This window comes from Hyaena hyaena, unplaced genomic scaffold (assembly GCF_003009895.1).
Source record: "Hyaena hyaena isolate Hyena2069 unplaced genomic scaffold, ASM300989v1 scaffold_123, whole genome shotgun sequence".
Lineage (NCBI taxonomy): Eukaryota > Metazoa > Chordata > Mammalia > Carnivora > Hyaenidae > Hyaena > Hyaena hyaena.
The window spans coordinates 2332580-2346062 of record NW_024080756.1 but is presented as its reverse complement, the minus strand read 5'-3'; the positions used below and the strand labels follow the sequence as shown (position 1 = coordinate 2346062).

The 13483-nt window shown below is 43.0% G+C and overlaps 1 protein-coding gene across 2 annotated transcripts in view; it reads right to left on the bottom strand.

The window, feature by feature from the left end:
- Window positions 1–7748: 7748 nt before the first annotated feature.
- The window catches only part of AFG1L (AFG1 like ATPase), a 193709-nt gene continuing 187974 nt past the window's right edge, over window positions 7749–13483 (bottom strand). The window contains exons 11-13 of one of the 2 annotated variants that reach the window (XM_039237448.1): window positions 11770–11910; window positions 8754–8867; window positions 7749–7914 (exon numbers count right to left, since the gene is read on the bottom strand). In XM_039237448.1, the coding sequence (XP_039093379.1) occupies window positions 7786–7914; window positions 8754–8867; window positions 11770–11910 (384 nt within the window). In that variant the 3' untranslated portion in view covers window positions 7749–7785. Of the gene's footprint in view, window positions 7915–8753; window positions 8868–11769; window positions 11911–13483 lie in introns of those variants that run through there. The other variant, XM_039237449.1, reaches the window with a different exon arrangement.

The following is a 13483-nucleotide window of genomic DNA, read 5'->3' as shown; positions in this document are numbered from 1 at the left end:
AAAAGGAAAAGGAGCCAAAGGCATTCAGAGAAGAAGGAGATAAGAAGCAGGGCGAGAATCAAGCATTGGTGCATGGCAGCTGGAGGGGCTGGGATGGTGAAGTACGAAATGCTTCAGAGCAGCAGGAGATACTGAGGGCTAAAGCCTGCGCTGTGCGGTTAGTTGGTGATGAGGAAGTTAGGGCTGGCTGGAGAGAGAGAGAGGTTTCATTAGGTAGACTGACTACCATCTTCTCCTTATTCAGATTCCCATTCGGCTTAGCCTCCCCCATTCTCAGTGCCCTCTCCCCAGTCTAGCTCCCTAGACCAGCTCTCAACTGCTGGGCCCCACTGGGCTCATAGGAATCCTTTATCCCTTTGGCAATAAACTCAACCTTGTCAAAATATAGTTCAAAGACTCTTTCCGTGAGTCCGTGAGGTCAAAACTATTTTTCACAATACCACTAAGGCATTCTCTACCTTGGCACTCCCCCACAAGTATACAGTTGAACTTTTCAGAAGCTACATGATGCATCACATCACAACAGATGGAGTGCATAAGCTGATATGAGACTCTATATTCTAGTAAGCCAGATGTTTGCGAACATTTTAAGCAATGCCATTTACTAGATTGTTTTTGTTTTGAAAAATATAGCTATTTTTCATAATGCTATTCATGTAATATGTAATGAGCTTATTATTTTTTAAATGAATTAACATTCAATAACTTCTCAATTTTAATTTCTCATATGGTTGAATAAACCCCCCCCACACACACACACACAAATAAAAGCTTTTTGGAGTCTGCAGTAGTTTTAAGAGTAAACAGTGGTCCAGGGGAGCCTGGGTGGCTCAGTCCATTAAGCATCAGACTCTGGATTTCGGCCAAGGTCATGATCTCATGGTTGATGAGTTTGTGCCCAGTGTTGGGCTCTGCACTGACAGCATAGAGCCTGCTTGACACTCTCTTTCCCTCTCTCTGCCCCTCCCCTGCTTGCTCTCACTCTCCTTCTCTCTCAAAATAAACAAATAAACATTAACAAAAAGAGTAAACAGTCTATCAGGTTCCTTAGTTCTTCAAGTCTTTTCTGGGGTACAAGGCAGCAGTGGAGGAAAGTCAATGCCCTCCTTCCTTCGGCTCCTCTCCCGCCCAGCTCTGTTGCTCTGCGGACACCCCAGCCTTTCCTGCCTCACCAGTTTCTCACCAGCACCCCAGTTTCCCAACCCTGGCACAGATTTCTACAAAGTCATTGCCATTCCCCCAAATGTCTGTCGTCTCTGCCCCTCCCTAGGGGCCCAGTGCTGGAGGAAGTCTGGTGACCCTGCCCACTGGCTCCTGTAGCATTCACATGTGGGGTCCCTCTTGGCTGGGCCTTCACGGTGGCTACAATCAACCTCGATGGGACACTCTCATCCCTCAATTCCCTTCAAACCCTTGTCCCAAATATCTTCCAGTCTTCTTTCTAGGGGCCTCTGGTGCATCAAATTGTGTGGGTCATACTCCTCAGTTTATGACACAGTTACATCGTTTGTCTATGCAAGGCCACCCTTTTGCCTCTCATCTGCCACACTCCATCTCCTTTCCTTCCTTCCCACAAGCATCCATTCTAGTGTAAGTGGTTTCTCTCCAACCTATCTGCCATAAATATATTTAGATTCTGCGTGCCCTAGAAAAATACTGGGTGTTATTTTAGGTGTGGGTTTCCAAACTTGTATTAATGGTCCTGAATTTAATACTCCCTCAGGATAGTATTTGGGCTTGACCATGATACCATACATTAATCCAGTTCCTTGCTTCTCACTGTTGCAGAGGACCCCTGCAGGCGCAGTGCACCCTCCTTAGCCACTCCCCCAGTGACAGACTCCCCTTGGTGGCCTCCAGTTAGTCAGTCTCTCTGACTCTCTGTTTTCTCATTAAACAAAAAGACTGGAAGTGATCACACCCCCTTTTACAGAGTTATGGTGTCAGTTGGGACTTCAAAGTCTTGCCAACCACTGTGATTCCAGTTCGTAGCCATCACACATGGTACAGTGAGGAATAGTCCCTTTACACATGCCCCTACACCCAGATCTTTCCTGACCGGACACCAGGGTTCACAATGACTCAATAAATGGGGGCTATTAGTGTTACTACTGGAGCAGGGAAGGCCACAGAACACAGGATCTGGGTCCAGAAGACATGTTTCCCAGCTGTGTTACTCTGGCTTCCGTCTCCTTATAAAAAAGTAGGAATAATCGGGTCTCCCTCAGATTGCTGTGGATGAAATGACAAATGACAGGGCAGGAGCGATTGCTTTGTGATGCAGGGAGCATGCTGGGTTAGCTATTCTGTTGTTAGTGGGAATGGGGATGAAAGGCAGAAGAATCTAAGGAAGGATGAGAAGTGGAGGAAGGAAGAGGGCAGGCGCTGGGAGGCAGCAGCGAGGCCCTTGAGATGCCCGGATGTGCCAGTGACCTGCACTCCAGGACCTCCGAGAAGCAGCCTTTGCTCCCTGGGAAGTGCTCCACGTGTGGGAGTCGGAAGAGCCAGCTAGCTGTAGGCCCAACTCTGTGTGGTTACTGGCCATGCGGTCATGGGCACAAGCTCCCGATGGGTGGCGATTAACCCTGGCTGCACATGAGAACCCATGGGAGCACTAACAAGTACTGGCCTCAAGGCCCACACCTGACCAAGTGCATCCTGCTCTCCGGGAGTGGGACCTAGGCCTGGGAACACGCAGCTTGTGTGATTCTTGGACTTTTTTTCTGTCAGTTCATCCAGCTGACCACAAGATGGTGCCCTCTTTCTGGGAAATCTTCCATCATCGCCAAACAGGCAACAATCTATTTTCTCTCGGGTCCTGAAAGAATACATTTCAATTTAACAATCTTCACAGCATCTCATTAAGCCAGAATTCCATGCCCTTGGGTCTAGCCCTTTAATGTGTCTCCTTTCCCTTCAGCTGGAAACCGTATTGGGTTGGGAAATGTCATCTATTGTTTTGTTTCCTTAAGGGCTAGAATGCAAAGCAGAGGAGGCATTTATTGTTGCTTTGTGATTCTAATTATTAGTATCAATAACAGCTACTTTTCATTTAAACCTTTACCATTTGCAAAGTTCTTTTCACTAAATATTCTCAGAAAAACTCTAAGAAATGGGTATTGCTGTACTAAGAGATGAGAATAGGTGAGAAAACTGAGGCTCAGAGCACTAGTTCAAGGTCACGAAGCAAAAGTTAGCAGAACCAGATCCTGAACGCTTCCCACTGTACTTGGATGAGAAGAGCAGGCACATCACAGAGACCAGCAGTCAACCACTGGGGACCCAAAAAGTACAGCCTGAGAAAGGAAACTTCTCAGGACATCCTCTAGAAGACTTCCAAGGCAGGCAGGAAAGACGGAGGTCCTTTGGACTTTGACGTTATCACAGACAACAGATCGGTAGACATGTGTGGCCGGGCTGAGTGATTTGCTGAGGTAACAGACGGGCAGTTTCCAGTGCGAAGCGGGACAGAGGCAGCAGACATTCAACAAGAAGACAGACTTTATTATTTTTAAAGTTTATTTATTTTCAGAGAGAGCACATGCAGAAGCAGCAGAGACGGGGGGGTGAGAGAGAGAGAGAGAGAGAGAGAGAGAGAATCCCAGTCTCCACAGTCAGCAGGAGCCTGACATGGGGCTTGAACTCGTGAACCGTGAGATTGTAACCTGAGCCGAAATCCAGAACCGACGGAGCCAACCCAGGCACCCCTATTATTTTTAATTTTGTGATCCAGGAAAATGAACTGCTATGCCAATGGGAAAAATAAATCTTAATTCTGCTTTAAGAAAAGGTGTAAACCCAATCTCCAAAGAAAATCTTTCTCGACCAGCAAGGGAGGGCCTATACATCAGTAGAGCTGATGATGGTGATTCACAAGATCACAAGATCACTTGTTACAGACTTGCTGCCACACAAAATCTGGCTATCGGTCAGGAACCCAAGTGTCAGGGCCCCAGGACCCCTATCTCTCATGTGCTTGTTTCCCAGACAAGGGGCTACAAGTGAAGGTTCAAGCACTTGGACTTGGGTTTCAGGACAGATAATAAATCAGTATGTGGCTCCAGTGGACATCATTGCAATTAAGTACATTGTTTTACCATTTTCTGTACCTCAGCTTCCCTATCTGTAAAATGATAACCTATCTCACAGGATTGTTCTTAAGGATCAAAAGAGTTTATTGATAAAGTATTAGAACTATGCCCAGCATATAGTAAGCACCATGTGTTTCTTACATAATGTTAAATAAATAAGTGGCTATGAGCACATCCACTTGCATATTTTACAAGTGAAATCTTAAATTCTTTTCAGAATTCCAAGTAATTCAAATATTATGTTATTTGTACATTTGTAGGTACAAGAAATCTACTTCAGGAAGATTCAAGTATTCCTTATGACTAAAATTTGAAATCCCACTGAAAATGCATATATTGGATTAGAATGGTACTATAGTCTGACATTTTATAAACATCAGAAATAGGTTAAAAATTCTCTAGGCCCACCATGGTTTTCGTTTCATTATTACTGATGCTGGCCAATAAGCCTATCCACTGCTAAGGTAATCCAAGAAAAATGCAATGATCAAATTTTTCTTTCTCTTTTTTAAAGAAAAGTTGTCATTTTTCTCTCCTTGATTGCTTCTAAGTTTGGAAATTAGTGATCATTGCAGATGGTGCCCTGCGTATTTTCCTGACTATAAAGATTTCCTCGGTCTGAGTTTCTGGGTGTGTGGGAGGGTTCCACAGCAATTCTCAGGTCAAACCTCCATCTTCAAGGATCAATTTAAAGCATTAAAAAAAGAGAAACCAAGAACATTTGCTCTGAGAGATTTCATGCAAGCCCAGGGAGAAAGGCTGGAATGTTGAGAATGCAATAGGGGCAGGATTTGCAAGAAAAACACATGAATCGAAACACTGCTTTCCAATCTAAAGATTGTTTTTCATGTCTCACTTTGGCATTAATTTTTTTTACTACCATATTGTTTCCAGGTAACAACTTTTTTTTTTTTTTTTTGTAACAGCTATTCCTAATTTAAGACTTGTTTCTTTTTCTTGCAGGCTGTTTATGAAACAGACTCTGTGGAGAGTAGATGGGGATAAAGATGGGCCATTTCCAGCCACCATGTAAGTCCCTCCTCTCCCCCACTCCCAGCTCAGACAGCCCCTTCACTATGGCCTATCCTATCAGGCCCTGGAGGAGGTGGAGCGTAGGAGATGGGACAGAGGTGGGGACATGATCTAGGTACTCAGATGAAACCTGAACTACAATTTGCCCTACAGAAACAATATTTAAAAGTTTAAGTTCTTTAGAACCAAAATTATGGGGCAGTTACACTGAGAATTCCGTGGGCTTCTGTGCAGTGAGTCAGGGCCCTAACATCACATCCATTGTTTCCATGGAAAAACGAAATTCTAATTCCAAATATCTGACCTCAACTGAACTATTTCACATACCCACACCCTCTGAGACAGTTTCTCTATCAGTCAGGCTGGCCATCTGTCTGTCTCCATCCATTTGTATGGTCTTTTTATTAAGGTACAGTATAATTGCCAAAGAAATGTGAAAAGCAAAAAGCTAAGATTGATAGAAACAAGTTACACATTTTATACTTAGAGAGTTCAAAGCAATGGTTCTGTTGTAAATTTATCTTCACTGAATTTTTTTAAATCAGTATTAAAAATAATCTCTTTTTTATAGAAGTGGCGTGGTATAAAGCATAGTACGTGAGTTTTGTAGTTGTGAATCTTAGGTCCAGCTATTTAACCTTTCCAAGCCTTGGTTCCTTATCTATAAACAGGGATGATTATATAACTCTCTAAGCTAAATTTTTTATCTGAATAATATAAATATCTAGCAATGAACCTGCCACACAGTGAGGTCATGTCCCACCTTTGTCCCTCTTAACCTATCTGACCTGTTTTTGTACTCTTTTTGTTTCACTTCAATGAAGATATTTTATACTTAGCCCTACAGACATATGAGATCTTTCCATTTGCAACAACACGGGTAGACCTAGAGGGTATTATGCTAGTGAAAAAGTCAGACAGATAAGGACAAATATCAGATGATTTCACTCACATGTGGAATCTAAAAAACCAAACAAACAGCAGAAACAAACCCATAAGTACAGAGAACAAACTGATGGTTTCCAGAGAAGAGGAGGTTGGGGGGATGGGCAGAATGGGTGAAGGGAAATGGGAGAGATAGGCTTCCGGTTATGGAATGAATAAGTCACAGGGATAAAAGGTCCAGCATAGGGAATACAGTCAATGGTACTCTTAAGTCATTATATGGTAACGTATGGTAACTACACTTGTGGTGAGCACAGCATAATGTACAGACCTGTGGAATCCTGTCCAATTGAAACTAATATAACACTGTGTGACAACTATGCTGCAATTAAAAAAAAAAATTTAATGTTTTGAAACCCACATTTAATTTTCAGAAGGCTTGATTCAAACTTTTCTATACACTTGGGTACCCTATCCATTTATCTGCTTGACTAAGTTATTAATGTCCAATATAGACTCATGTGGATAGACTAACTTATAAAGTCAATAGATTCAAAAGGGCTTACTTGTGTTGACAACCGTAATCATTTGAACTGTGCCTACTCCCCCCCAAGTATTTGATTTTCACAATATGTTATAGATTTCACAGTTTTACTTTTTCTTTCTTTTTTTTTTTTTTCTTGAAGAGGGATTTAGAGTCTATTAACAGCCTCAACTAAGATCCCTTCTGTGAGAATAGTTAGCAAAGTCACGTTGTACTTGAATGAATGAAGGAAAGACCTCAGTCCAGGACAATGAAGGACATTGAAGTCAGATTTTATGTAAGTAGGTTCTTCAAGTGTTCCTTCCTATTTATGGTTAAGTCCCTCTCACCACAGAAGCAGAGGCGAGGGTGGGGCATGGCATTTGACAGCCAGAGCAAACGCGTGTGAGTGGTGGGCAAGTCCACTGGGCTCCTGCTGGCATCAGATGAGCTGGAGTCTGCTCAGGACTCTGTCCCCTCCTGACACTTTCTCGCTGGCCCCTATTCCCAGCGTCTGTCCCCCTACTGGCAGTCAGACTTGGGGAATCTGCCTGCGGGTTAGCATTTGACACCCTTGCTCCTATAGTATAATCATTCTCAATTTTTTTCAGGCAACTTCGTGTTTACTGAAGATGTGGTCCTGACTGCCAAGCTTGATAGAGGGTAAAAAACATATCCTCGGTTGTGAGGAAACCGGAAGGCCTAGGAGATTGTGTCATTCTTGGCCCCCCCAAATCACATGTATAAGCCCATATTCTAAAATGTTATTCTCTTTAGTTTATAATAAGATCAGAAAGTTTCTTGTCTTTGAATTGAAATATAGGGTTTTTTTTTTCTCCCCTCTCATAAAAGATCCATTCGTATATAGCGGCTAAAATGCAGCCAAAGCTCGGAGATTTCCAGAACGACACCACATTTAACCGTGTGTGTGTGTGTGTGTGTGTGTGTTCAAGGTTCATTCAAGTGGCTTAATACGAAGAAGCCAAAAGGTCTGGTCCTACATTAATCTTCAGGAGTGATGATTTTAATTTTGTGGTGCAGAAATAAAGCCAAATAAATAGGCAAAAAGTAAACCTATAAAAATGGCTTTAACTTTCAAATCCACTACATCTTTGAGAGCAATTTTAGATAAAAATGGTCCAGAGGACAAAGTGCATAATTAGTGATGAGAAAACGATTCCTTCAAGTTCCATAATGAAGAGTTCTCCCTGCCGTAATCATTTGTCGAGAGTTTTATTCATGAAAAAGCCACGGTTACTTCTTGCTTCTGTCCCCTTCATTCCAGTACTGCTCAGTTTGCATTTCTGTGAGGCGGGAAATCGTGCGCTGAAACGCAAAGATTTCCTCTTCTCCAGTAAACATGGAGAGTCCTTCTGCTGAGTCCTGGTTATCAAAACACAAAACAACACAAAACAAAACAAAACAAAATAAAAATAACCCAGCACCAGTTAAAACTACCACAAATAAAAATTTACAGAACTAAGTACAGGTTTAAAACAACTTTTTAGGTTTACCTTTTTAGGTTCAGATTATAAAATGTTCCATACACTTTTTTTTCCATCTACAATCTCTTAGACTAGAGAATCCACTAATTTAAGCCAATAGTCAATAGACAGAACAGATTATCAGGAAGAAAATGATAGGGAAAACATAAGAAGAATAATTAAAGCTGAAACAATACCCCCAAATCCAAATAGGAACATTTTTGCATGAAGAAAGTTTTTGCATGACGGAAGTTTTCTACAAATTCTAAAGAAAGGACATGTCAGAAAGCCAAGGGTCTTGCCAGGCACTCCGCGGTCCTGGAATAGCCAGCCCGCATGCTTGGATACTGTATCTTGCTCCCTACAAGTCCAGTAGACACAAAGAATATCTACAAAAGGCAGCATGGTGTAGCAGAATGAGTCTGGCACCAGACACAGGTGCCCTGATGTCTGGCTCTGGCCTGCCTGCCATCCGTCAGCAGTGAGACCACTGGCCCACTTCTCTAGTCTTTGTTTTCATGATGCGCAAAAAATGATCACGAAGATTCCTACCACCCTAAGATTCTATTCTCTACTTTAGTAATATTGAGAAAAAGTCTGCTACAATGGCTTTAGAAGAAAGCAGCAAATCAATAGTTAAATACATATCGCCTTCCTTCTTCAAAATGTAGCCATGTATAAAACCCAAAACAATTAGGCTGTTTTATAATCAAAAGAGATTATGTTAATATCGCCTACCTGGCTCAGCCCCAAATCATCCATCAGTATTCTGCTATGCTCCAACTCACTGTCATGATGTTGATGCAAAAATAAGCTTGATATAGGAGTCGATGCAGAACAAATTATGCGCACCTGAAAGAGAGAAGGATGAGGAAATGGTATGGCTCCTTACATTTTGCGAGTTGAAAGTAAGAGCAAATCTCTCACGAAGTAAAATTCTGTTTGTCATTACAGGGAGTTTAGATGTTTGCTTTTAAAATGTCCGTATTCTTCCTAATAGTTGGTCTTTCTTTAAAGTGACATCTTAAAACTGCATAGTACTTTTCCAAATAGTTCCATATAGCCTGCAATATCCTGTAAAGTAGGGAGCAAAGGCTTTCGTGATGCCAGCTCAGGTCTCCCAATTCGAAGCCCAGTGGTCTTTCCATCACACCTCGAGGTTGACATTTGCACCTGTCTGGCTGGAGCCCGTCTCTGTGTGCATCAAAGTTGCCTCTTGCAGATGTGACTGCTAAGTTCAATGCATTGCTACTCTAATTACACCCTGAATTTCTAGAACCTACATTTATATCAGCATCCTACACCAAGACATCCTTCAAAAAGACTAAGCTTGACATTAATATTTGTTGATTATGCAAGTGTTTGAGTGTGCATACGTGATTATATATTGGAAACAGCTTTTATGTCTTTCTAAACTCTATGTCCACCAGTTTAAAGATAATATACACTCTTCTTGATGGTTAACAAGTCCTGAATTTGTTTTCAGGATTCACAGCTATCCTTTAAAAAATCATTATTTAAACAACTATTCCAATACTTTAAAATAATGTATTGACATTTGGGACTAGTTTTTCCATTTCCAGATGGTCTTCTACCTCCTCTTAGAAATTCTTTTTAATCATAAATGACATTTCTTCCATTATTGAGACAAGAATACCCTGATTTCACAAATTTTCATGAACACATTCTAGAATAATGTCTGTTTAATGCTGCCAACTTCTGAAATAAGAGAATTTCAACAATTCCCTAAAAAAAGAATATCAACTCTACACGTGTGATATATAGTTAAAGCAAATGTTAGGGGAGTGGCTCTGGTATACCATCATATTGCCACAGAAACCTTCCTTCCCATTAACTAAGAAGTGAAGCAGTGGGGGTGAGATAGGACTGGGGAGGGGTGGGGCCGTATGTTTTCCTTGAGGTATTGCTAGCTGAAACATGAGCAAGTAAGAGTTTATCAACCCTCCTACTCTAAGAACCACCTACTAATGCCCCTCTACCACCTTCTTCTTGAAACATTACCCTCTAAAGGCAGAGGGCGACCTCCAGGCTCACTCCCTTCATGCCGGACCCCACATGATTCTTTCAGAACAGAGTGTCTGGATAAGTGATCTAGGAGACAAGACATTGGACTTGATCCCGCCTCTCCTGAGTACCTGAGCACGTGTGTGCCGGCCCCGTGGGAGTGTGTGGCACATCCTGAAGTCACTCACGGTGGCAGAGTCCTCTCAGCACTGTGCCTGACACAGGCTGGTTGCCCTTTGTGCTCAGGCCCACCATAGGGCCTAGGCGGCAAGCTGCGAATATGCCCCCTGGTGACCCCTTTTCAACCTGCACCGGAGATCAGCCATTGCTTCTCAGCATTTATAAGGAGCGTTGAGGAGCTTGTGAACCCCCAGCCCTGGGATTAGGGCTCATTTGCTGGGCTGGGGGCGGGGTGGGCTCTGCAACGCGGGTCTTAGGTAGCCCAGAGGAATCTGATGTAGGTGGTCCACAGCAGGACTTCCTTATGTCCACCCCGCAGCCCCCACCTCCAAAGATCAGTCTTCTCTCCCCCAGACCCTCAGAGCAACATACACCTCTCCCTCCTTCCAAGAGATCAGCCCTCAGTGGTGACTTTACATTGAGTTCTGTGGATATCTGATTAGTGTTTCTCTGCCACTAGACTACAAGCTCTATGAAGGCAGGCACTGGACCTGGCTTCGCCTGTCATTGAATTTCTAGCACTCAGCACTGTGCCTGGCAGGAGAAAGGTTGCTGAATGAATGAATTAATGAAACATTAAAATCTCACCTCTCCCTCCCAGTGGATTATGGTACTTTCCTCCTCTCCTCAAATCCCTTCAATTTTAGGATCACTGTGCTATTTATTTCCATACAAGGAATAAGGAGAAAAAGTATTATTTAACAGAAAAATAAAACTTAACTCCATTTTGAAGCTGTACTTACACTTTATTTACAGATATATACAGATGTTTACTTACAGATACATACTATCGATAGTGGCTCACCTTCCTTGAAAGGTTACCATATGCCACACAATATTCGAGTTGCCTTACATGCTCATTTAATCCTCAAAACAACCATCATTAACCCCCCTTTTCTAGCAGGCAACTGGAGCTCGAGAGATGAAGATGGTCCTCAGGATGGACAGCCTGGCCCCAAGGCCTAATCTTTAATCAGTGGGTTGTACTGCCTCCAATGAATGGACAAGGGCTCTACAACGCATGTATGTGGAAACCCATGGTTAAAACAAACAAGATGATGCAATGCCAGTCACTGGGGTTTGTGGGTCCTAAGGAGAGAGAACTCCAATATGGAGGAAGGTCCCGTAATCACTCATTCACTTGTTCATTCATTTTTTTTTCAGTCCAATCATGTATTCGTGCAACAAATGAGTTCACTGAGCACTCGATCGAGATAAGGCAATCTGTTATACATCATCACAGAGAGAGCACATGATATGTCTTGGTGAAGGATGGAATCATTAACATCGTAGTATCTTATGATGGAAGTATTACAATGCTACTACTAACACTATTTATATAGCATCGGGTTTGTGCCAAGCATCGTTTCAAATGCTTTTCATGGATGAGCTTATTTTGCCCTCAAGAACAATCCTCTGAGGTAAATCCTATTATCCCCAATTTGCAGAGGAGGACACTGAGGCACAGAGAGTGTGCCAGGATACCAACCCAAGCAAGCTGGCTCCACAGTCCAAAATGTTGTCTTGAGAAAATGAACTACATCCTTACCTTGAAATCATAGAAGTTATCAATGAGAGTTATGAATCTTCGAGCTTGCGTCCTCTTTGCCAGAGTAAATTGTGGAATGTTTCGTAAAAATACCGTATCAAAATTCTTCGCTAGTTCCAGATAGTCACTGGCTCCAAGTGGCTGTAATTAAAATGAAACAAAGACTAGAAAACTAAAGCCAATTCTGGTTGCCCCAGCTTAATTTGAAAACACCTCCTTTTCTGGTCATGGTCTGATCTAGAGGGTGGTTCAGGGTGACCTGACCAAATGAAGTGGTTTTCACAGCAGGCTAAGAATGGTATCTACCAAAACTGTAATAGTGATGGAGGAAAGGGGCAAGAGAGAGGACAAGAGTGTGGTGGGGAGTGAGAATCTCTTGAGCTGCCTCAGTTGGTAGCTTGGAGGTGCCTGTCCTAAACCTAGCCTTCAATTTTTTAATATTTCTGTGACATAACTGTACATGTCCCAACGAGTCCTTCTTATGGCTCAACCACAAACTGTCACTACTGCTAAATGGGGCTGGCTTACAGTGGCACGCCACCTCTTATGTCACCATTTTGAAAATTTTTTTTTTTCGGAGAGAGAGACACACACAGCGTCAGCAGGGGAGGGTCAGAGAGAGAGGGGGAGATACAGAATGAGCTGGCTGTCAGCACAGAGCCCGACGCGGGGCTCGAACCCACGAACTGTGAGATCATGACCTGAGCCGAAGTCGGACACTTAACCTTGACTGAGCCACCCAGGCGCCCCTTTATGTCACCATTTTGAAATAAGACTATGTTTCAGTATGAAATCATCAGAAAATGGGTTGCCTGAGTGGCTCGGTCAGTGAAGCATCCACCTTCAGCTTAGGTCATGATCTCACAGCTCATGAGTTTGAGCCCCACATCAGACTGTGCTGACAGCTCATAGCCTGGAGCCTGTTTTGGATTTTGTGCGTGTCTCTCTCTCTCTGTTCCTTCCCTGCTCACACTCTGTTTCTCTCTCAAAAATAAACATTAAAAAATATAATAAAATAATCATAAGAAAAAAATTTCCATTTAATTTCAAGTACAAGTGTTCAAGTGCAAGGCAGTGAGCGCTTCCAGCTTCTATAGGAGATACTAGAGGGTTTCCTGACCAGAAGCAGACTGAGACCTTGAGCATAAGTTGGTGCAGCACGCTCCCTCTTGGTGTGAGGAGGGCACAACACTCAAGGCTCACAAAATTATCCACAAAGGCTCCACCTATAATGTAAGGCACTTGCTCCTGAAACATGAATTTAGCTCATGAGAATCTTGGAAACTATCTGCAAACACATCTTTTGGGGTAGGAACATTCCCAGGAAGTGTTACCTCTCTTCATGTTAAGCTGCATATGTGTGAGTGTTTCTGGCCCGGCTGGGGTGTGGACAGGACCAGGGCCTGAGTAACCAGACAGGACAGGACCAGGAGCTACTCTGAAGGGCCTCTGAAAGCTCCTGGATCACCAGGACCCATCCCTGGGACCCAGGCGGTGGAGCCTCCTCAATTTGGGGCAGAATGCATCAACACTCCACCCTGTCCATTAGGGAGTCATTTGCATCAAAACTTCTTCCAGGAGTATAGGTATGACTATGTTCCTGGGAGAATTAGGGATTTGTGAGGAGGGGAGACAGTCCTTTCCACTGCAGAGCCCATCCCATTTAAGCCTACACTCTCCTAGCAACCAGCTGAACCCAGTCACACTCAGGAAA